The 25615-nt window shown below is 37.8% G+C and overlaps 2 protein-coding genes across 4 annotated transcripts in view; both read right to left on the bottom strand.

Annotated features, from left to right (window-relative positions):
• Positions 1-497: 497 nt before the first annotated feature.
• On the bottom strand, positions 498-9669 carry si:dkey-13m1.5 (uncharacterized). Its single transcript, XM_058401161.1, has 7 exons — positions 9651-9669; positions 8254-9202; positions 7584-7684; positions 5448-5566; positions 5130-5319; positions 4451-4539; positions 498-4238 (listed from the first exon to the last, which is right to left on the bottom strand). The coding sequence occupies exons 2-7, from the start codon at positions 8406-8408 to the stop codon at positions 4098-4100; spliced, it is 795 nt and encodes a 264-aa protein (XP_058257144.1). The 5' UTR covers positions 8409-9202; positions 9651-9669; the 3' UTR covers positions 498-4097.
• Positions 9670-10206: 537 nt separating this feature from the next.
• homer3b (homer scaffold protein 3b) overlaps positions 10207-25615 on the bottom strand; it is a 17953-nt gene continuing 2544 nt past the window's right edge. Inside the window, exons 3-10 of one of the 3 annotated variants that reach the window (XM_058401160.1) lie at positions 21612-21768; positions 21393-21524; positions 19855-19962; positions 17625-17779; positions 15216-15372; positions 13888-13998; positions 12979-13059; positions 10207-12885 (exon numbers count right to left, since the gene is read on the bottom strand). In XM_058401160.1, coding sequence (XP_058257143.1) covers positions 12700-12885; positions 12979-13059; positions 13888-13998; positions 15216-15372; positions 17625-17779; positions 19855-19962; positions 21393-21494 — 900 coding nt within the window. In that variant the 5' untranslated portion in view covers positions 21495-21524; positions 21612-21768 and the 3' untranslated portion in view covers positions 10207-12699. The remainder of the gene's footprint in view (positions 12886-12978; positions 13060-13887; positions 13999-15215; positions 15373-17624; positions 17780-19854; positions 19963-21392; positions 21525-21611; positions 21769-25615) is intronic. The other 2 variants (XM_058401158.1, XM_058401159.1) reach the window with 2 other exon arrangements.

The raw sequence follows: 25615 nt of genomic DNA, 5'->3' as shown, positions 1-25615 counted from the left end.
ATTATTATTATTATTATTATTATTATTATTATTATTCTCCTCTCTCTCTCTCTCTCTCTCTCTATATATATATATATATATAGATAGATAGATAGATAGATAGATAGATAGATAGATAGATAGATAGATAGATTCAAAGAGCTTTATTAATCCCAGGTCCCAGGGGGGATTCTTTGCCATGTTACAGTTGCTCTATTAAAAATGGGAGAGAAAAAGAATTAAATATATACTCTATACAAGGAGAAGAAAAAAATAATAATAAATACTGTGCAAATAATAGTGTAGAAATGTAATATTGCACAAAGGATTTTTAAATTGGTGATAATTTTAATAAGTGATCATGGTGAAGTTGTATTGTACATGGTGAAATGTGCATGAAAGGCCCATAATTACTATTGCACCCATTATTGATTATTGCACAAGAAAATGTCTCGACACTTGAATTGTATAGGTGTCATTTTTTATTTCTTACTTCTACAAAAAACATACAGGAAAAACATACAGAGCACACTAAAAATAATAACAGTAATAATTGTTTAGAAAAAGGCTAAACAAACATTCATGATTGGCTGAGAAAACCCATATGGAATGCTTGATTGGGTTTGGATATGCCTCCTGTCACTCAGTATATAGACACTACTCTATAGGCTTCTGTAGATCCTGAGGGTGGAGCTTCTTGGTCATGGGTGGGGCATGGGGAGGGGTTAGGGTTTAAAGGGGAAAAAAAATGAAAACATGGAATCCACCTGCTTAACCATTAATCATACCTAAAGCACTAATATGTAGATACATCTTAATCTTAAACAAAATTCTAGCATAATATTTGAAACAGTGTCACGTGATATATTATCTACAAATATTGAACAACAATATTATATTTACTTAGCTGGGAATGAACTATATTGGCCAGCTCGCTGAAGTTAGCTAACAAGTCTTATCTTTACTTTAAGCTGTGTGTAAAGCATGTAAAGAAAATTGTGTAATCAGATTGTTACCAATTCTACATAAAATACCACCTACTATTTGATTACATTCTAAATTCTATCATGCTAACAGAAAATATGTGTTAATAGAAAAAATGTGAATGGTTAGGTGTGTTCACTTTGCTGTTATGATATTTCTCTGGATTGTGAACATAGGTCAGGGCTCTGTGCAGGACACTCGTGATCTTCTAGTTCAATGTCTTCATGGAGCATACTTTGTGCCCAGGGGCACTGTCTTTCAAATGAATGGCAACTGTTTGGAAAAGAACCTCATGTGTGTAATGTTCTGGTGTTCACATACTTTTGACCATATAAACCATCTTACTGAAGATGTGTGTTTCTTTTTCTCCTCTGGATCCGGAGCAGCAGCTCATCCCTCAGGAACAGTAAGGTTTCCATCAAGGCTGCTGCCTGCACATTTCCCTGCTCCATTCTTCATTCTTTTCAGTAAGAGCATTATTCTGGTGGATCCAGAGTCTATCCCAAAAATACAACAGGAATTAGGCATAACATTATGACCACCGACAGGTGTTTTATCTCCTCATCGTGGCACTTGTTAGTGGGTGGGCTATAACATGGTTCAGGAATGGTTTGATGAGCACAACAACGAGTTTGAGATGTTGACTTGGCCTCCAAATTGCCCAGATCTCAATCCAATCAAGCATCTGTGGGATGTGCTGAACAAACAAGTCTGATCCATGGAAGCCCCACCTCACAACCTACAGAACTTAAAGGATTGGAGTCCATGCCTCGATAGGTCAGGACTGTTTTGGCAGCAAAAGGGGGACCAACACAATATTAGGCAGGTGGTCATAATATTATGCCTGATTGGTGTATATAGAAGAGATGCCAGTCCATCACAGTGCACTGTCTACACACTCACTCACAATTTGTATTTCTGTGTATTGAATGTAAATAGAAATAAATTTACACTTAGAGCTGGAGGAGAGCAGATCCGGATCGGATGTTGCTGTTGCCTCATTTTCTGCAGTTGCATTGTGATGCACTGCATTGTGGGATGCCTGGGAAACCATACAGGTTCCAAAATCATTGGTCTGTGTTCCTTCAATTAAAAGGAAGACCTTAATCAGGCAAATCAGATCTTCTAAACCATGTGATGACACTTTGAGTGTCATATGACATGCCTCGGTCCAAATCTGCAAAAAATTTCTAAATATTGCAAGCTCCTCCATATATCATGGTGTTTGCTTGATTTTGCGTTATTTTTTGCGAATCACAAAAGCAAGAAGTCCCGGAGAGACTGGAGAGATAATTGTAATGTTTTCACTGAGTAAACAAAACATTTGCAAATATATTCTCTACTTTTTTACAGCTGATTCATAGATTAGTTGCTGACAAGCACATCTGTGTAAAATTCACAGATGTTTGTTCTACATGCTGGTAAACAGGAGAGTCTTTGGTCAGGTATGTTAAAGAGGCAAGAAATTCACTTTGTTTATTCAGAAAAACAAAGTGAAAATGAATCTTATTTCCCCTTAAAGGTGATGTTAGGCAAAAGTCAGCTGATACAGTTCTGGTCAACAATGAAAGTTTGACAAACAAAAATTATCCAGGTTCAAGGTTATACGGCTGCCGGAGGACTAAAATGTTCTGTGTTTGTTTAGAGGAAAATCAACAGGAATGTCCCAAGAGACCAGGTGGCAAACAGTTCAGTAGAAACAGTGGGTTGATGAAGCCTGATCAAATATTTAGTCTCCACATACAAGTGTACAAAACTGTCTCTAATATAAAGCTATATGTTTTACTATGTGAAATTGTTGACATATCGTGCCTGTATGTCAAAACCTGTTTATACAAGATTCATTCAGTATATTATCTCAAAACCCATATAAACCACAATACCGTTAATGTTTACTGTCGCCGCTTGGACCATCTGTTGCTTTCAACAAACCCTGATATCTATGACATAAACATTGTAGGACATGCGGCGATTTCACAATTAGTCTCCAAACAGCTGCCAGGTCTAATGGAGGATATAAAAAGTCTACATACCCCTGTTAAAACTGCAGGGTTTTATAATGTAAAAAAAAAAAAAGGGAGAAAAAAAATTCAGATTATTTCTAACTTTAATAGGATACAGCAACAAAAAGTGAAAAATAAAAACATTTTGGGAAAAATACTTTCAATAACCTGGTTTCATAATTATGGACAGTCCTTAATTAACTTATATTATATTTTTTTATTTGAATTTTATCTCAATTTTCTTGTAAAAAGTGCCCCAGTATTGTGATCTCCCATGCACAGCTTCTTAAGTTAATTAGCTTTTATTTGTCACATTCACATAACTGCAAAGTGAAATTTTTTCTTCACATATCACATCCTTGGAAGTTGGGGTCAGAGCACAGGGTCAGCCATGACGCAGCACCCTTGGAGCAGGGTGGGTTTGGGGGGCCTTGTTCAAGTGCCCAACAGTGGCAGTTTGGCAGTGCTAGACCTTAAACCATGATCTTCCAATCAACAACCCAGAGCCTTAACCACTTCAGTCTTCAAGTCAAGTCATTCATGTTTTTGATAGGATTTAGATGTAGCACTCCGACTGGGCCGTACGAAAATTTACTTTATTGACCTGTCTTTGTTCTTTGGCATGTTATGGAAGGTCATGCTGGAAGGTGAACATGTTTATCGTCATCTGTCTAATAAAGGCCTGTAGGATTTGTGCCAAAATGTTTGTAGTTGGATCTATCTGTATATCCTGTCTATCTTAACCATTGCCCCAGTCCCAGCTGAAAAGCGGCACGATGCTGCTGTCATCATGTGGTCATGGTGTTCTATGGGTGAGAAGCTGTCTTGTATTTGCGGCAAAAAATATCTTTTTATTTACGCGTGCTCAGAAAAGTTGATCACTGAAATACATTACATGTATTTTAAAATAAATCTGTTTAAGTGACTTAATATCAGCCTTGCAGTGAAATATACTATCAAATCTGCTTTTATAACATCAACACCTTCGTACCAATCAGAAGCTGGGATTTAACAGAACAGTGATATAAATGCATTCTAACAAATGTAACAAGCATGGAAGAACATACCTCCATTATATATGTCTGTCTGTCTGTCTGTGTGTGTGTGTGTGTGTGTGTGTGTGTGTGTGTTTCAGAATTGTATGTGGCTGATAAGTTGTCTTGGTGGGTTGTCCAAACAGACCTTGGAATTAGGTTTAATTGAAAAATCTTCTTTGTGGCTTGTTGTGAAGTAAAATTCACTGTTAGGAGGTTTGATGTGACTGACTTTAATCTAAAAAGACAAACAGAAGAGATTCCATACTGAGGTCCTATAGTCTCTCAACCATTTCATACTTATGGCTTAGTTTCCAAATCAAACAAAACACAAGATGAGAATTTTAGTAGCAGAAAAATGATGTAAAACTTTATAGTCTCTTCCTACTGAAGTGTTGCATTTAAATACAAACACAAAAAGCTCAATGATCTGCACAGTGGATGTTTTACCTGATAAAGCTGCTCAGGGGTTAAAACACTTCTTCTAGTGTTTAGTGGAACATAGTCACTTTGCACAGTAGTAACAGCTGGGCCAGGCTCTACAGATGTTACACAGAAGACAAAACACAGAATATTAGGATATACACATTTCTCACATCCCATCAGATGTGCTACATGGAAGTTAGAATTTTTTGGGGTTGCTTAGCATCACTCATAGGGTTCTATAGGGTTCTGTACAACCCTTATGGATGGATGGAATCGGCTGTCATTAAAACTCTGAATAGATCACGCTCACTTCGCATCATTCAATCTAGTCATTAGAAACTTGTTACATTAGATTCAACATAAGCAATGAAATCATGTTTTGTTGAGAAATGTAATATTTTTATGTCAACTATACATAATGTTTTTCTTAAATCTGATTGACCACGTATTTCTTTTTTCAGTGTAGATACACAGATCTTTTTTAAGTTTAACTGCAGGGCTTTGTGTACCTTGCTAGTAAAGGTATGTGCTGGATGACATTGATGCACTTACTTAGGCTTAAGTTACATTCAAATCCATCTCCGAAGTAAAAACATTTACTGAATTGTGAGTCAACAGAATGTTCCACAGCCTGCATTTCTAACCCGGATACTGTATAAGTGTTTTGTGTTGTTTTGCTCGATCTCATCTCATCTGGGGTCACCTTGATCTGCCAGCACTCGACCAGACGGATAAACCCGAGGCTTGACTTGAGTCACATGTTTATGTGTATAGCTTTCCTGAGTTGTTGTGTTGTAAAACATTCCTGCTATACGGAGATTCCCAAACTCAACATTACTCTTGGTCCTGAGGCCTGGGTTATCCATGCGAACTGGCAACTGTTTGTGGTTTTCCTGAGTAAACACAAATGACGTTTAACACACTTGGAAACGGCGCTGAAGAACAAACACAAACACTGGGGTTATCACTTAGATATTGAAACTTTGGTTCCAGGTGCTGACTTAAAGAAACTGAGCTGCACCTCTGAGAAAAACAATCGGTTGGTTGTAGATGTTGATCTCTCTTGGTTGCGCTTTGTGTCCGTGTCACCTCTAGGTATAGAGCACTGAGTTAGGTTTCCTGAGTGGATATGAACTCGCTCTGGTGGAAACATGGCAACAATGAGAGAGTTGATCAGAAAACCTGTAACCCTGCTCATTTATGCAGTTATCAAATCATGTGGGAGCAACTTTATATATAAAAACATACAGATGCAGGTCAAGTGGTTCAATTATTCTCCAAAAACATCAACATGGGGGAAAAAAGTGATCACGGTCTTTGACCGTGGCACAGCTGATGGTGCCAGACAGGTTGGTTTTAGTATTTCAGAATCTCTTGTAATTTTCCATGCAGTCAACAGTCTAGTGTTTACACAGAATATTGTTATTAAAAAAAAAACTTCCAGTGGGCAGCATGTCTTGCAAAATGCCCTGCTGAAGAGAGAGGTCAGAGGAGAACTGCTAATAAATCTTTAATGCTAAAAAAACTAAATTAATATAAATGAATATTTTAAATATAAATAAGTCAATCTTGTCAAATAGAAAATCATCTCAAACTGCATAATAAGTCTCCATTAAATGCCTTGAGTTATTTGATGTTTTATATTGACTGGCTCCTCCCCCTTTATAAATATTCCACAGTGTTTAATTTACCTTACAGCCCAGGCTAAACAGTACATGGTAGGTATTTGGTTGGGGGGTGGGACAGTTCAGATTCTAGACAGCATCTGATTGCACAGAAGAGCTGACAATCTGAAGTTGCAGAATGATGTCATTCAAATTGTTCATCCTTACTGGAGGTAAAATCTGAATGTAGATCTCTTCTAAACGTGAATTTTGTCATTGTTTTGGAGCGTGGTAGCCTTCGGATAGAGTTAAGGCTAACGTATTCATACTAAACTTCAATTTTGAGCAGAAGACCAAATCAGGTTATATTTCTGGTCAGCCAAGAACAGGAATCTGAGGCTACACTGGGCAGAGACCCACCCAAACTGGAAAACTGAGGACCAGAAAAACTTTTTGTTTTTCAGTTTTCAGTGTAGATGTTTTATTAAAGTGAACAGTGTGTGTGCATACATGCCAGAATTAGATCCATAACTATATATTTACTTTCTGGTCAGAAGTGGTGTGTGAATATTCACAAACTGAACCAGGTGATCAACACTGCTGTAATGTTTTAGAGCATAATTTGTTTGGAATAGTGGTGTGGGTCATCAAAAAGCTGAAATAGCGCCACCTGCTGGTCTAAAGCCCATTTATACACCAAACAGCATGATCCCAAAAGCACTGCAGCACAGACATCTTTACTAACACTTAACACCCTCTCTAGCAGTAAAGGTTATTTGAACTGTACAGTGTTTTGAAGAAACCGCTCTGTAATTAGCATGGACATATTAGGCTTTAAACTCACTCATTTACTCCATATTCGGGATATTTCCCAGGAGAAAAAATAGTTTCATATTATAAACATCAGCCTCAAATGTCCAGATGGTGTAGGTTTTTGTAATTTTTATTTTACTGAATCACCTTTTTTCCTTTATTTGTCCACAATTCTGTAGGTGAATCTTTAGGTGAATTTTGGCTTCACTATTTTGAGACTTTCACAGTAATATTTGTTGTTTACTCAAGAAAATGTCATGCTCTGGTATACAATATTCTTATCCAACCATAACCGTTATTTTAGTAAATTCAACTGTAATATCCTTGTAATTAGGGACTGCATCTTAAAATAGAAATAGCCGTTTCTGAATATAGAAAAGAAGATTTTGTATTTTTTATGGTTTTTCATAAGTATTTCGGTTTCAAGGGCAATATATCAAAACTATTTCTACCGTTTTAGATGCCCCAAGTGCTTTTTCATAAGCATCTAAAATTTGAAGGCATTATTATTACGGTTTAAGAGATGATGTACTATATAAAACATGATGCAAACAAATCATTTCTGCTTGTAATGTCTTGCATTAAATTATAGTGGCTTTAAATTATGAGACGGTACATCAGATTTTTTGCAGTATTACAGTACAGTATATAAATTATAAATATTATTCAAACAGAATTCAGACTGCAGAGAGAGAGAGAGAGAAAGAGAGAGAGAGAGAGAGAAAGTTTCTTAGACATACCAGGATTAATTGCCTTAAAAGCTTCAGAGGTAGTGGTGGTCCATTTGTTATCTGGATGATCTCCAAGGTTGACACTCAGATGCTTCTTTAACAATACAGGGCTATAGTTATGAGAAAAAAAGGTCAGAGGCATTTCTAATTTTATACAGTTGTGTGTGTGTGTGTGTGTGTGTATGCTTGGCATCCTGAGGGACACAAAAACAGATAGCAATTTAGCAAAACAGATAGCAACTGAGGAGGTAAACCAAGGGTGTGCTTATATTTGATCACATGATCTTTCCCACCTTTTTTCAACGTCTCTTCAACTGATCACATTCGGGGCAGCCATGTTTTAAAATGGCATGATCCTGAAGATTTTTACCAACTAAAAATGATTTCTTTTAAATACAAAAGATGAATCAATAAAGTTTAGGTTTTTTTTCCTATTTACTACAGGATACTATTCTCCCAACTTAACATACTCATCCCCCTGTATCTGTATCTCCTCCCCCTGAAATATAAACCATTACGTGTTCAGTAGTGCAAGTGGCCAGATATTTTTTAATCCATTATTGCATAAGGCATGCAGTAGAGGATTAACTGGATCCTGTTCCTGAAAAAGTAAAATGTCTATTGACTAAAAAACTGCATCCAACATTTTTACTAATATGTAACACATGAACAAACATACCTCTGGTTGCCTGTATAATGGAAAGAGGCTGAATGAGTGGTTTCATTTTCTGATATTTTGTTCTTGTCTCCCATTACCAAGGAAGAGTGGAATTGCTGCAAGACATGTGGAATACATATGGGGTGCTCAAGAATCAAGTGCTTGATTTGAGACATTAAATGACAAAGTTTTTTGAAATTCTACCATCTCAGTGGCTGGTGGAGGAGAAGACCACCTATACTGGAAGGCATCATTGTAAGAGGAGCTGAAGAGTGAGAATTTTTTGTCTCCTGTGATTCCTGGTGCTGCATCTAACCCACAAATATTCATATGCACGCTGAACAGAAATATCTGAAATCTGAGAAGACAACGCTAAAAATCTTGACCTCACTGACCTTGGTGTTTTCTCTCCGCTCGAACAAGCGGTGAGACCTCGTGCGAGACATATGACTCTTTCTGAGTGGTTTCAGGAAGTTTTTCGTCTCTCTGAGTCACAGTGGTAGCTAAGAATAAAGGAACCGGCCTGGGCACAGCTAATGGCATGGGACGATGCTGGAAACTTTCAGCCTGTGTGGTGTGGAAGTCTTTGTATCTTTGGTCTGAATGCATTTTCAGGTTGGTGGTCAGTTTGGTCCATGCTGGGATGCGGCTGAGAGGTGAAAGACGATGAGGAGGGAAGGAGTGGGCCACCTCTGTCTCGTACTCCCTGATATGCTGAAGATCCTTCTGGTCTACTTTTGCCAGAGAGGGTTGATGAATAGCAGCTCTTTTCGTTAAGGACGCAAACGATTTGAAGTCTTGCTGAAATGTTGTCTCATAAGCTGCCTGGTTTTCTCCCCAGAATGGAATGTGAGATAACCTGGAGAGATTCTCTCTGAAAGGCGATGACAAGCCCGTATTTACACTAAGCGCCATTCAAAAGGCTTTAGGGTGACTTGCTGAGGATCCTTGCTAAAGAGTAATGTCTGACCTGGAGGTGTGCAGAAATTAGATTAATTATATTATTTACCAAATTACAAGTGTTTTTGAAACCATGACAGTAGGATAATGTCATTACGGAATAATAACCGGGTATGAATATTCTGTTTTTTTGAAAGAAATGCAAAATCCCCCAAACACCAGAATTCATCATTCTGCCTTAAAATACACCTTGTATAAAGGCATATATCAAATTATAAATGATTGCATTGGTCAAATATTGTCCCATCTATTTTCATTTACAATGCAGATCAGAAAAACCCTAACTTCTAAAACCTAAATAAATTTACTGATTAATTTATTAAATAAAGCTGGTATCTCAACAGAGTCACTGAAAAAAACCCCCAATCAAATTAAAGTCCAGTACTGATCAGTTTGGCTTCTTGTAAGCACAGTTTTTACGCTAGCATTACATACTGAGATACACTGAAATGTTTTACCTTACAGCGTGTCGACCCAGTGGGGAATATAACCTATCTGACACACACACACAGTTTGTTGTTGGAGATTTAATTATTAATGGTCTCCCCAGACAACCAGAACATCTCTTCTGACTTCAGGTTCCTGAAATATGTATAAATAGCTTGAGATTCTCCTTAGTACTGAATATCTATATGGTAAAAACTCATCCTTTCAGACTAGGGTCAAAACTTAAGGTGGAACTCAAACCTAAATGAATTGAATTGTGTGCTATAGACATATTTAAAAAAAACTTCATCAGTCTCCTAATTCCAAATGATCTACGGTCTGTGTAACCACACTCAAGTTTCTTTCTTCTTTTGTTAGCTATTTGACCTTTGATTAAAGCTTGGGATTTTCCAGACTTTTGACAAGAATCCTTTTACCTGTAACAAAAGAGTATAGAATATTTTCATCTCATCATAGCTACACCTGATACACTCTGCTACATCTTCACTATAGAACACTGCTAATGTCTTCTTCAGCATGTGAGAGGTTTTCCCCATTTTCTTGCCAAATTGATCAATATTTATTCCCACGTATTCATACAACTAGCACCAACCGGGGAGGTTGAGCACTAACAACGGTTTCTCTGTTACACATTATCCAGACAGACACGGTATTTGGCAGACTGACTTACATTTATCTCTCTTCTTTTATACAACAGTTAAGGGCCTTGCTCAGGGTTCCAGCAGTGGCAGCTTAGTGGACCTGGGATTTGAACTCATAACCTTCTGATCAATAGTCCAACACATGAGCTACCATTGAACAGTGCAGTGCATTGAACAGAACATCTCTTCTCTTCCACATACAAGATGCCCATTACCGTTGCTTGACAGTGAAGAGAAAGTACATCATCCCTCCCTACCAGACAGCATGGCCAATTTTACTCTCCAGACTCCTAGTGATGCATGGTGTGGAATCATCAGGATGTAAACTCGCAATCTGCTAAAAACAGACCAAACAATTTTCTGCTAAACCACTTACTTTTCAGATGGTAAGGAAACCGCCTACTTTTCAGATGGTAAGGAAATGCAGGCAGACTATAAAAAGCAGATATAGCTAAACGCAATATTTCTATCCTCCAAGAGCGTTTCAATATTTTTTTTTAAGTTCACACAGACCAAACAAAACAAGGTAATTGGTTATAATTGAGCTCAGGGTATTGAGAAAGCATTGTCCGATACAATGTATAGATTCACAGAAGATAAGACAGTACCTTTCATTGTGACCCAATTGAAAAAAGGACAACATTTCTCATATTCAAGCATTAGAAAAATAGCATTTAATCAAAAAGTTATTGTGAATGGAGAACAGAGAGATGCTCAAAGAGAGATAGTAACACTGAAAAAGATCATCATGCTTGGTGAGGATCCAGAGCTTGTGAGTAGCTGAACATCGGCACATTTTTTAACGGCTCTGCTTAACTGGCGTTATAAGAAAAAGCAGATTTTAAGCTAAATTTGCAATATGACACTTAAAAATGAATAGTAAAGAGTTCACAGCTGAAGCAGGAAGTTAGTATAAAGTCCTTGAGGAGTTATTGTGCAAAGACATATTCTAAATGTATTCCTACAAAAAAAAAAAAAATTAAAGGAAGGAATCAGATGGAATATACAGTACGAAAGTACTATAAATAAGCAGCGAATCAATCCAGTTCACAGGAGCTCTCCACTTGGAGTCTCATCATCTTTTTTCAGTCCTACATTAGCCGTCTCAATATCCCACAGTCAAGCATACACTATAAGGCCAAAAGTATGTGGACACCTGACTACATATAAGTGCATGTTGAACATCAGTCCAGATTTATTACATCATTCACGGTTATAGCAACTCTTCTGTAAGGCTTTCCACTAGATTTTGGAGGTGGTCGTGTGGATTTGTACTCCTTTATCTACCGGTGAGGTCACGTCTGGGGTTCAGTCAGTATTCCAGTTCATCCTGAACGTGTTTGGTCGGGTTGAGTCAGGACACGAGTTCTTCCAGTCCCACATTAACACATCATGTCTTCATGGAGCGTGGTTTGTGCCTCTTAGGTTCCAGCGAAGTGAATTTATAATGCTACAATGAACAAAGACATTCTATACAATTGTGTAATTCAAACATGTGAACAAAAGCTTGGGGACGAACCACATATGAATGTGATGGTCAGGTTTCTATATACATTTGGCCATATAGTGTATATGCAATAGAGTAGATTATATCAACAATACACAGATTTACAAATCCCTTAAAAATTCAAAGACAAGCAGCCTTTTTAACGACGGTAGTGGTAAAGAAGTAGTGATGATACTGTAAACTAATGGCTTGCTGTTCATCATCATCTTGCTGAAAGCTCTGTCGAAGGTCAGGAGTGAACATTTGGCAGCGTACCTACTAAGAGTTACATTAATCTGTGCTACAAATGATAGTGTTTCTGTCACTACATCCTTTGCAACCTTCAATAGTGTATAATACACAAAACATATCAGAAACGTACATACTACTATATATCTATTTATACTTTTAGTTTAATCCCAGTTATACAAGACCTTAATTGCAACTCCCAACTCTACCATTAATTACATTCTGCTTGTAAATGGGAACGAACAGCCTACGTGCACACGTACCGTAGACGAAGCACTCAAGAAATGTTATCAGATCAGAGAATCACATCAGTTCCTACGCTTTTCAGTTCATATTGTCAGGTGATGATTTATGGAAAAAATATAAGCCACCCGGGTTGATCTATCAGGATGTGAATGAAGTGAAGGCAGAGAAAACATTAGAGAAACATTCAGTAACAAGTAGCATGCATTTTTACAAGAATAACAGAAATGTTGAAGGATAAAATCCAAGTCTTATACTAATAATCGTGGGTCTGCCACTAAACTTTAGTTTTAGTGACTGAGTGAAGTGCAACGTTGCCAATTTTCTTCTCAGATTTATAAAAGGTAATGTATCCCACTATAGCAGACTCATGTTTAAGAGGAATTAATTGGCGTGCTTCTTCTCTACATGCCTGTACGATTCAGTCGCTCGTGATTGGTGCTATTTATCTAAAAAGTTGGCCAGACTCTGCCTCAAGTTGTTCAGATCAAAAATCTTGACGTCCAGCACTTCGATGACTTTCCGCACTTGGCTCTCTGCCAGCTGCCGTGCCTCCATCGAAGATGCTAAATTCTGCTCTGCTTTCTGTACTTGCTGTTCCAGCTCCAAGTTCTTCTGCTCCAGCTCCTAATGACAAAGAGAAAAAACGCTTCAAGTTACATCAAATCGACTTCTCTGCTGCACCAAGAAGAATTATTAACAAAGTAAGCTCAAGCTTACCTGCATTCTATTATTAATCTCCTCCCTCTCCTTCACCAAATCCTGGAAATCTGATTTCCTGCCTTGGAGCTTGTTAATTTCCTGCAAACATATTTTCATCCAAAGGTTTTCTGACAGAAACAGACCGCTTTGCAAAAACTTGTGTGTGTGTGTCCCAGAGAGCTGACAGAATCAGTACACTAAACAGAAGAAGCAGTAAATAAATAATAAAGTAATAATTCCATATGCCATAGGCACATGGGAATTTTGATCATTTGAAATACATCACACCTCATACACACAAATTATACATACTAATTTGTTTTCACTTACATTCAGCAAGCTGAAAATTCTCCACAAGGGTGAGCTATTGGTCCAATAGCACCTAAAATGCCAAATTATTGGCATAAACTAAGCTAATCATTACACTCAATCATATCCCCACGCAATTAGTCTCAATTATTGTTCTTTCGGCTGCTCCCTGTTTAGGGTCGCCACAGCGGATCATTTGGTCCGTATGTTTTTATAGGTTTTATACCGGATGCCCTTCCTGATGCAACCCTCCCATTTAATCCAGGCTTAGGACCGGCACTGAGAGTTGGGTTAGCGCTCTGCCCGGGAATCGAACCCAGGCCATGGCAATGAGAGCGCGGGATCCTGCTGCTGGACCACCATGAAGGAATGTAACCTGTTTTTCATTGTTTGCAAAAACTATTCCTTGTAGGATTCCTTTATAAATAGCATTTAAACTCAAAGAAGAAGAATATTTTAAATAAATTGTCGACAGAGCAGCACGGCTGTAATGCAGCAAAGATGCTTTGCAGCCTTCAGGTGACTGAAATGTGCAGAGCGGTCTTATAAACAGTGAAGATGCTCATATATTCCTGCTTACAAGTGCTACAAATAAACTACTATGAAGAATGCTCGTACTTCATCTTTAGCCTTTAAGAGGGCTTCCATGTCCTCTACAGACTGGAAGAGATCCTCGGTCTTGTTCTCGCTTGAAGCAGAATGTCCGCTTTGTTCTTCCAGCTCGGCCACCTGAAATCCAGAACCAGACGAGTGTGAATAACGTCCTCACAACTCATCCCCAAAATATTATTACCATAATAGAGACACATAGCGATCATGCCATGACCTATATACAGTTCATCAAAAACACAAGTTAACGATGTGCTCAATTCAGAGGCAACAAATCGCTGAAAATTCCTTGAATCAAGGCAAGGTCCTTTTTTTTTTTTTTTTTTAGCACTCAGCAGATCATGTTTCTGCTTATACTACAACAAACCAACAGCAGCGAGTTCCCCACAGTCATTTTTCTTCTCTTCAACATTACAGTTAGGATGATGCATTGTTCTCCAGCAACGATTCCCATGAGACCTGAACTACATAGCACCACCTACTTGTGTTTTCCTTTATGCACCATATTCATAGTAGGTGAATGAGGTAAAAAAAAAAAATGTACGTGGGGAAATTTACATGCATTCAGAGATTACTTCATTTACTTAAGTTGAATTTCTGGATGCACTTTTTAGATTACGCAAATTAAGTTCACCCATCCGAGGTTGCCAGATATTATGTAGAACTGGGGTTTGTCAACAGTGTCTAAATCACCGCCTTCAAACAAAAATATTTGGTTTTAAGCCTGAAAAAGATTCAGGGAGGAAAAATGTGAACTGCTGTTTCATGTCAAACACCAAAAGCTACTGCAAGTGCATGAATGAGAAGATTGCAAGCATTAAAATAAACATTTAATAGGATATTGCCAATATATTGCTGGATGAATTGTCCTAGTCGTGATTTTCTACAAAAATCACTGCAAATTGGGTTAGGATTAACTTTCACTCTCATAATTGAGAAGCTGATAAAATAACACTTGATCCAGCAGATTCTATTATTTTGCATTTTATTATTATTGCATTATAAACAAAACGTGCTGATGGTTTGAAATATAATCCGAGTGAGCACTCATCTTTATTTGTAAATAAAGTGCTATGTATGTCTAAATCTAATTTAGACTTCTGGCTACGTTTTCAGATCAAAAGGTGGTTATGTTACCAGTATAGCCATAGTCATGCCTCTGGGTCTCCCTGATAAGGCATCATTTTTTATTGTTTTATACAGTCAGGATCATCAAAAGAGCTTTAGACGGTCTTTAGACTGTTTTAGACCATTAAATAGCGTGAGCAAAAAGTCTAATGTGCTGTTTGGCCAAAGAGTCTGCTGCAAACAAAATGAAACAGAAGAAAACAACTGGCCTGGTCTCGGAGTCTGTGTGTCTCCTGCTGATACTCCGAGAGCTGATTCTTCCACTGTTCAATGCTGCTGTTGGCTTCACGCAGCGCTGTGACGAGCTTAGCGTTGCTCTCCCTCAGAGTGAACAGCTCGGCCTCCATGCTCGTCTCACATATGGATCTATAAAAATCCAGAGATGAACACATAGTCAGAGGAATGTCATCACATATTCAGGTAAAGCTGTACTGAATACAACACAGCTATGGACTAAATACTCGATTAAAGGAATGGAAAGATAAGGGGATAACAGTTTTATGTAATATAATAGAAGATAATATAATAGCCAGCTCTGAAGCCCTTAAAGAGAAACATTCATCAGACTTATATAGATACTTACAGATGCGACATTTTGTTAATATGAAGATGAAGATGAAAAACGAAGAAGGACAGGCTTAATAGAATTGATTAGAAAAGCATATAAATCAGATTTTCAGAATTATTTCATGCATATACTAACCTTAAAACACACTCGACTTCTTATATTATAACGAAATGGGAGAAGGAAGGAGGGATAGTCATAAAGGAAGAATGGACAATAATATGGAGGTATCAGTGGAAATGCTCCAAGGCGCAGAAATGGAGGGAGTTTGGTTGGAAAAGCACGACAAGATATTTTATTACACCATGGTAGTAATTTTTTTCTTAATGTTGGAAAAAAAATGTGGAAACCAAAATGCAAACCATTACCACATTTTCTGGGACTGCTATGTTATTAAGGATTATTGGAGAAGAATACATACTGCCCTACAAGATATCCTATGACAGTAAGATCTTATTTTTTTGGATACATACCCCAGGAATGATTAAAAAGAGATAAAAATCTAATGAATATATTGTTGGTGGCTGTTAAAAAGAGTTTTACCAAAAAATGGTTGTCACAGGAGAGCCCTACCCTAAATGCATGGATGGAAATCACAATGGAAATGTATAAAATGGAGCAAATAACAGCGTTTGTAAATCATAAAATGAAACAATTTGCTTTGCACTGGGAAAAATGGACCAAATATGCAACATCTTATAAACCGGACTTATAAAGATCACTCCCTATATGTGCTGTATATCACTTCCCTCTCTTAATATGTACGTAACATGTAATCCATGCATGTATATATGGGCACATATAGGCATGTACACACATACATACACATATATATATATATATATATATATATATATGTGAATGTACACTATAATGCCAAAGGTTTTGGGACACCTCTCCAAATTGAATTCAGGTGTTGTTTTTCAGGGGTTGGGCTCGGCCCCTTAGTTCCAGTGAAAGGATCTCTTAATCCGTCAGCATACCAAGGCATTTTGGACAATTTCATGCTCCCAAATTTGTGGGAGCAGTTTGGGATGACCCCTTCCTGTTCCAACATGACTGTACACCAGTGCACAAAGCAAGGTCCATAAAGACATTGATGAATGAGTTTGGTGTGGAGGAACTTGACTGACCTGCAACTCAACCCAAAAGAACACCTTTGGAATGAATTACAGCGGAGACTGTGAGTCAGGCCTTCTCGTCCAACATCAGTGCCTGACCTCACCAATGTCCTTCTACAGAAAAATCCCCATAAACACACTCCTAAACCTTGTGGAAAGCCTTCCCAGAAGAGTTGAAGCTGTTATAGCTGCAAAGGGCGGGCCAACTCCATATTACATTCATGTGCATGTAAAGCCAGACGTCCCAAAACGTTTGACAATATAGTGTAGATGTACGTGTGCTTATATGCGAGTGTACTCAGATGTAAAATGTCTGATGTGCATGTGATGGAAGTGTAATGTTTAACTGAGAGGAAGTAAATAATTTTTTTTTTTTTTTTAAAAAAGAATATTATACAGGTATGATCTAAAAATTTGCAGATGTGAACACATCCTGTAGTAGACATCCTGTAGTTCTGCTGTAAACAAGGTTATTTTCCATTTTCTTTTTGCCAATTTCCCCACCAGCTCTCCCTGATCATAAAACAGCTAGATAAAAAGGGAGGGTGAGGGTTAAGGCTGCTTTCTAACTACATCGTTTTAAACCATGGCTTATTTACTGCATTACAGAGAAAAGCAGAGGATAGATCTGCCCTCTTCCACATACAGGACAATCATAACTGGTTAGTGATGCTGAGATTGACAGGAAGACAGTGTATACAAACCCTCTCACTCAGAGAGCATGGACGATTTGGTGGAACTGTTTATTTTTGTGACAAGTCTATGCTTTTCTTCTTTTTTTTTTCTCTTTCTACTCTTAAAAGATGCTGTGTGTCAACTACTGAAACTTTCCTGGAGATATAATGTTATGAGTTCAGACAGGTTTACTATAAAAAGCCCAATGTGTATGTGAAATATTTCTATTGGATAAAAATCCAGAGTTGGTGTCTTACCCTTCTGAGCGAATCTTTTTAACACACTCCTTCTTCGAGGCCGGCTCAAGGTCTGCGCTCTTGCTTCGAAACAGCTTGTCCTCCCCAGAGCCATTTACACACAGGAGTGCAGTCGGAGAGCGGCGGTCTTCAGAAAGAGCCTGAAGAGCAGAAAGCTAAGAGGTGGAAAGGATTCTGACTTGATAAGATTCCTAATTAAACTCTTCAGAATAACACACCAGAGTTTCTCTTATACTTAGTTAGTATTATTACTAACTGCTGCAAAGTAGTCTGCTATGTAGAAGATAAGGTTACGCTTTTACTGGTAGACACATTAAAGAAATAAAATGCATACAGAGTTTTTTTTTTTCCCCAAGACAGCAGATAAAAATAATCCCGATTTATTTTAAAAGAATAAATAGGATTTTCCCCCCCTATTTTTGGCAATAAACGGATAAAAACATTTATAGATAGTCAAGTAATCTGAGGTCTCTGAAGCCAGTCTTCTGACCTTCAAGTCAAGATGTCTTTTAGCTGCATCACTGCAAGTACCGAAGAGATTTATTTATTTATTAATTTTTCTCCAATGTTAACTATTTAATAAACAAGTACTGAGTACTGAGTTCACTTTGAACACACACACACGCGCATACAGAGTACATTTATTTTGCCATATTTTTCCCGGGTTTAGATATGCCACTCACATGGCAGAATAGTCACAAAGGTTAGCTTTTAATCTTTAACTATTAATAATCAATTTATGGCTTGAAATAACACAATTTAAAAAAAGGTTATATTTTGTACCATAGTGGTGCATCACATTCCCAATTTTCCATTAGGACACTGAATAGATTTCAGTTTGATGAATAAACACACACTTTCCTTTAAAACAAAATATGTAATCAGTTCACTTCTTATTTTAACACGTTTACATGACTAATTTCAGGTCTATTTATTCAGTCGTTGGCTTTGAAAGATTCTGGGTTTGCGTTCTCTTTCAAAACCACAGGCCACATGATGTGCTGGATCTCTGCTCTTTTTATTTAGGAAAAAATATTCCGTTATTAATCCATCTCAACCTCAGCTCCATCCAGAAGAGCTCGTTCTTGCTTGCAGGACTCAACTCCTTAGCCGACAGTGAAAGGAGCGAGATTTAGAAGGCTGCTCTTAGGACATGTTTTAAAATAAGTTCGAACAGAAAGACACGATCGTTAGTGATGGACCATTCATCAATGGCAGCTCCTTACTGGTTAACGTCAATAGACTGGAAAGAGAGACTGATTAATTATACCCAAGCTTAGTAAATTAAGACTTTTTCAAACACAATATGATGATCAGGAATGTATTAACTAGGACATATGGGTAGGAGAAATATCTCCTTTAAAATTGGGCACTGTCCATCGCATCCAGCATCGAGAGGTCAGGCAAACTAGGTCAAAGTTCCCACATTATAAGAAGACATCAGATAAGCAGTAACTGGGTTTTAAAGCTTTCACAAGACTCGAGCTCTCACAAGAAAGGATATTTAAACTGAAGGGAACTCTGAAGGGCTCGCTGCTGTCCTGTAGTCACATTAAGAGAGACATCACGCTCTCGTATTCATAATATATATATTACAGCTCAGTAATAAATAAAATATTAAGTGCTTAATTACAGACATAGTAGATCAGTAAATAAATAAATATAATGTTATAAATGACTAAGATGCTACATCTTCAAAAAGAAAATACTGCCTTAGAAGGCAGTGCCTTAACAGCGAGTGAAGCCATAAAACTGTACACGTTACACTGGGGCTCCTTATTTATTTATTTATGCTCTTTGCTTTCATCTATCATTGGTTTTATACAGCACTTTAAAATGCCTTTTATTAATTGAAGAGAAGCGCATTTATACCCAACCACAGATGCACACTCTGTTTACTTGAATCATTTATAATACTCAGGTCAGATTAAAGATGGATAACTCTTCATCAGTGAACAACTCATACTGACCTTCCATATGGCTTAAGAGAAGCATATAGAGTTACTTAGCTAGAGATAGCAAAAGTACATTATATAAACAGCGTTTGAAGCTATAAAAAGAACTGGATACGGCCATGTCTGGAAGGGAGGATGAATTTTGTGCAGCGATATTCAAGTCACAGCTTTAAATAAACTTCACTATTAATTAAGCAGAGTGTGGAAAGGAGGAGTCCCTACTTTATAAGTATGAATGTATGATAAAGTGTTTTAATGTAAAGCAGGCTAAATACCTGAAGAGGAGCGATGTTTAAACCAGGACCGATCAGCTCAAACTTCTCTTGCGACTTCTCCCTCACGAGACGTGCAGCTTCCTTGACTTCTTTGAACTGTTCTGAGAACTGGAAAAATAACAAAACCTATTGTGTATTGTATTGGATGGCAGTGCATTGGAATGGATGGATGAATGGGTGGAATTTACAGTAATAAATAAAAGAATAAATGCTTAATTAAAAGATATAGAGGATCAGAATATAAACATCTTCAAAATTAAAAATACTGACTTAAAAGTCTCTAAAATATATATCTTCTTTTAATAAAAAAAAAATCTTCACTATTCATTTAGGCACAGTATGGAAAGAAGGAATTCACTTCCTACTACTTTATAAGCATAGGGCTAGGACTGGGATTTTATGACATTGGGATAGATGAATAGATGAGGATGAAACATTGGGGGAAAAAAATGAAACAAGGATGGATGGACTCGATATAGAATTTGAATGAGATTAGGATGGATGGATGGATGGGAGATGAGAGAAGATGTACCTTTATTAAGATGGATGGATGGACGGATGGATGGATGAGAAATTGAGAGATGAAATCAGATGTACTTTTATTAAGATAGGTGCATGGATGAATGAATTAGACTGAGATGGACTGGGTATGGATTAGATGGGTGGATAAATAGATAGGCAAAATGGATGGATAAATGGATGGGCAGATGGGCGGATGGGTGGTTGGATGGATGGATGAGAAAATAAGAGATGAAATTAGATGTACTTTTATTAAGATCGGTGGATGGATGGATGAATTGGACTGAGATGGACTGGGTATGGATTAGATGGGTGGATAAATAGATAGGCAAAATGGATGGATAAATGGATGGGCGGATGGGTGGTTGGATGAGAAAATAAGAGATGAAATTAGATGTACTTTTATTAAGATCGGTGGATGGATGGATGAATTGGACTGAGATGGACTAAGTGGATGGGCAGCTGGATGGATGATGAATGCATAGATGGATGGGTGGATAGATGGATGAGAAATTGAGAGATGAAATCAAATGTACTTTTATAAAGATCGGTGGATGGATGGATGAATTGAAATGAGATGGACTAAGTGGACGGGCAGCTGGATGGATGATGAATGCATAGATGGATGGGTGGATGGATGGATGGATGGATGCTTCTGGGAGGGATATTTGATCTTGTTAGGAAACCAGCATGTTACAGCAGTCAGACAAAGCATAATGCATTAATGAAATACATAAAGTATTCAACCTTAAAACCTTTTTTCAGACAAGATTGACTACACCGCTGTAATTGCAAGCTGCAATCCAATTGCAATTTGGAGTCACATTTTTAAAACAGGGTTTATTAGGATTATAATTATGACGTAATAATAATATATTGTAATATGTTGTAATATATATGGTTATGGTTTATTATGCTTTCTGCTTACTTAACAGTTAATCCTATTTGGTTTCTCATCATCTCATTCCAGGAAGAACTTTTAAACCACTAAATTTTCAGGTTATTGTGAAACCTGTTACCTGTTGAAGATGCTGCTCTGTAGGAAAGCCTAATCCATACACGGTGTTTGCCCTGCTGTCTGCCCACTGCCCAAATTTCTGCGAAGTCTTGGTGAAGGTCATGTTTGGTGTTACCGTGCTGTTTATAATCGCCTGAGTCAAAGCAAATAATGGCAACAAGTCAAAACCCCTTAACTCAAAATAAAGACCATACAACTTCTCTGGATCTAGCGCTCATACCTTCGTGCCTCCGACGCTGATAATGCGATACACAGTCCTGCTGGCGTCATAGAAGAATGACACAGTGACGGCATGCTTGCTGGCAGGAATCCAGTTTCGCTTAGTGGCCGGATCGATCTGGAAGACGTGTGCCTTTGTGCTAAAGAGAGGCTGCTCCCTGTAGTACACCACAACACTCAAATGAAGTCATCTTTACGAATATTTTGCAGTGAAATATACTGCACATTTTTAAAATCAAAAGATATGACATGTAAAGGCAGAAGTGTAGTGGATAAAAGCCACCATGTCATAGATTATCACACATTTGCTTGATAATGACACCATTCCCACTGTATAGTTAGAAAAACTTTTATCTGTATTAGTTTCTGAGATCTAGAGGATTAAAAAAGGGATACTAAGGGCCCTGAATTTACTATAAAAACAAGTGCTACATAAAAAGGTATAAAACCCCATAATAGTAATTGCTTATGTCTATTTATACTAGATGCATGAAATTTCCAGGAATTGTTGTCTAGTGTATGATGTCTTTAACTTCTAAAACAGGTTCAAGATAGTTAATATTTAGTGTCTTTTGCTCTTTCAAGTGGGATAATTTCTATTTAATTTAAAATATTTATGGTAGACTTTGTCATATGGATGTAAAATCTAGGTGTGAAATATTTTTAACACTCCATAAAAGGGAAAGTTTGAGTTCTATCACATATATACACCAATCAGGCATAACATTATCACCTCCTGCCTAATATCATGTTGGTCCCCATTTTGCTGCCAAAACAGTCCTGACCTGTCGAGGCATGGATTCCACTAGATCCCTGAAGGTGTGCTGTGGTATCTGGCACCAAGATGTCAGCAGAAGATCCTGTAAGTCCCATACTTACAGGACCTAAAGGATACTTTTGATAGGTACTGACCACTGCAGACCGGGAACACCCCACAAGAGCTGCAGTTTTGGAGATGCTCTGATCCAGTCGTCTAGCCATCACAATTTGGTCCTTGGCAAACTCGCTCAAATCCTTACGCTTGCCCATTATTCCTGCTACTAACACATCAACTTTGAGGACAAAATGTTGACTTGCTGTCTGATATATCCCACCCACTAACAGGGGCCATGATGAGGAGATCATCAGTGTTATTCACTTCACCTGTCACTGCTCATAATGTTATGCCTGATCGGTGTACCTAGTTCTAAACACAAACTATAACTCTTCTCATTTACTGCTCATAAAAATGTAAACATCTAATGTGATTTATTATGGAGATACAGAGGGACAATTTGCTCCAAGGCATGAAATAATTATTACTATTTATTTATTCATTCAGCAGATCATCATTTGACAAATATACAACTTGATATACATCATGCTCACTAACAACCCCCTGAAAATTTCATGCATCTACCATGAATAACTCAGAGGTAACTTTTTTTGAAGCACCAGTTTTTACAGTAATATTAGAACCCAACCCCAATTTGATATCTCTATCTTATATATGCAAATACCACGCTGAAATTCTACACACTATTTACTGGAAAGAGTGACACTATTTCCAGAAAGCATGAAGCTGAGCTGGTCAGTAAGTCAGGAGGCCTCCAGGGATTTCACCTGGATTGAACCACTAATGGCTGAAGGTTCGGTTCTGATTCTAACTGCACTGGGTGTCACAGCGAGGCATTCTTGTGACACTGTATCACAAGTCACGTTTTGCTTCAGGAATGAGTTGGAAAACAAAGTCTGACCTGCTGTAGATTCAGCAGGCTATATAACAAGACTAAGCTAAGCAATTTAGCCGTCAGCTCCAGAATTATTGGCACCCTTATACCCATTAACGGGCAAAATAATGATCTAAAACGAATCACACAATGATTTTGATTTTATACACAAACACTAGAGAAAAAAAAAAAATCACAGACAGGATTTTAAGAATTTCTTTATATCTATAAAAGACATTTTTAACCTGCCTTACAGGAAAACAGCCGCTGCTCTTATGAAGTAACATTAATGTAAAATTCCTCCAGCATCCATTCACTGCTCTTCGCTGGCTTGAAGAGATTCTCTGCCAGCACAAAAATCTTCAACAGTAGGCTAGTGTAATGTCTGCCAAAGCAGTGTGAGCCACTCTCACTCTTTTCCTCCTTCAGGATTTAGAAGACATCACAACTTTAAACTGCCTCATATTTATTTTTATTGATTTGCCCATAGAGATAATTACCTATCATAGCCTGATACTATTTCTTCCCATGATCCAACTCTTGTAGTTAGAACAAATCCCAAATGGGGTCCTATTCACTTTCTTTGTGCCCTAGATAAAATAGAACAATACAGCTGAGCTCCCTGAGCTTGTGTGGTGTAGGAAGACATCTGAGATTCAGCCCCACAACACTGCTTGTACGTCATCTGCTAAAGTTTGCACTCAAACGTCTCTGTATTTTCCCCGTATTCGCAAGCTCATGAATGAGTAGTGCATCAATTAAGTGCGTGTTCATTCTCACTTTCTGCTTGTCGCACATATGTGTGTGTGTATGAAGTGTCATGATGAATCTGTTTTAGTTTCGTTCATTTAGCTGCTGTAAGATTAATCATTTCCACTTCGCAAAAAAAATAATAATAATGTTGCACGCCGCAATCTATTTATAGAAGTAACTCGTTCATAAAAGTCAGAAATGTATTACAGGATGTCTTCTCCGATGGGATGGAATAACGTTTCTATCGATCTAAAGCTTCTCAGAGAGAAGCTCGAACCACTCAGCATAAGTGCTCAGGCAAACAGCGTCGGTGTGTCCTCACACTTCACAGTGAACCTGTGCCAGCTGAGCCGAGAGAGATGGCAGGGTCACGGAGTGGTCACGTCCCTGAACAGATGCCTTTGGTGCATTTATATTTACAAAGCTCGTATAACCTGAAGTTATACGTAGCCTTCGTAAAGTTATCTCAGTCTTCAAGCACTCTTTCATTGGGAAATAGAAACAGAGACGTGCATGATCAAGTTACATAAGCCTGGCTTCCAAATCACTTATCTGAATTTCAAGTAGAATTTTACTACTGTACTCATCAAGTCAATAACCAATGGAAAACCTTTAGGCGCACGTTTTCATGATAGGAAAGAGACACACACACACACACAATCTGAGATACACTCCAAGGCTCAGATTTAATACCGAGCTGCTGGCTGGTGAATCCCTTTATAAAAGAAAATTCTCCTTTTTGGCTCTGGACACAATCTATAAAAAGAGAATTATATACAATAAAAAGCATCTAATATCAACAGAAAATATGGTGGTAGGACATGATGCCTTTGGTTTGGCTTTTCCTGTATGATTCCAGAGGCTTTAGCGTTAGCACTGACTGTAAGACATACCAGGAAATTTGCTCCAGAGCCTGGTTACTTTTGCTGCATATTTTTGGTCATTTTCTTGAAGGGTGCCAATTATTCCAGAGTTGACTGGATCACAACATAACCTCCCTGTGCACACTGGTCACGGAAAGCTAAATTGCACAATCGTGTGATCAATTATTAGTCATGTTACCCAGTCTGCTGGCTTATGCATCACTGTTCGGAGACATGACAGCCTCACGCTACTTCCCAAAAAAAAAAAGTTGATTCCTTTAACAGAATCATTTATCTTTCCTTTATTTTAACAGAAAAATGGCACGGTCTGTTGAAAAGCTAGGCATCTTCCATTCGGCTTACAAGAAATGCACCATCTGATGGACTAATCTTCAGAAACAATCCACTGGCATCCAGAGCGGCTGTGAGAACAGTTCGGCTGTTCTCAAACAAAATCTCACGTTTGGCTCGATCCCTCCTGTAATCTACTGTAAAGGAGGATATGAATCTCAGGCAACTTTAGTGTATCGAGATTCCCCGGAGTCAATATTAAGATCAGGAATACACACTAATGATATCTCAAACCCATTTCCCTCATTCTTAACAAAATACCAATATCAAAGCTGTGAGTATCAACTGGTTCCCTATACTGAGGCTCGGCTGCCAGGTTTTGCAAAACA

Source organism: Hemibagrus wyckioides, linkage group LG10 (assembly GCF_019097595.1).
Source record: "Hemibagrus wyckioides isolate EC202008001 linkage group LG10, SWU_Hwy_1.0, whole genome shotgun sequence".
Lineage (NCBI taxonomy): Eukaryota > Metazoa > Chordata > Actinopteri > Siluriformes > Bagridae > Hemibagrus > Hemibagrus wyckioides.
Note: the sequence above shows the minus strand (reverse complement) of the source record. Positions and strands in the feature narration are given on the sequence as shown.

What these genes read in the sequence shown, in the direction of transcription:
- si:dkey-13m1.5 (XM_058401161.1), bottom strand. Translation starts at nt 8,408, where the DNA reads ATGTCTCAAATCAAGCACTTGATTCTTGAGCACCCCATATGTATTCCA. An exon ending in CATTATACAGGCAACCAGAG is followed by an intron (nt 7,685 to 8,253) that starts GTATGTTTGTTC and finishes TCATAACTATAG; the next exon opens with CCCTGTATTGTTAAAGAAGC. An exon ending in TCGAGTGCTGGCAGATCAAG is followed by an intron (nt 4,540 to 5,129) that starts GTGACCCCAGAT and finishes TAACATCTGTAG; the next exon opens with AGCCTGGCCCAGCTGTTACT.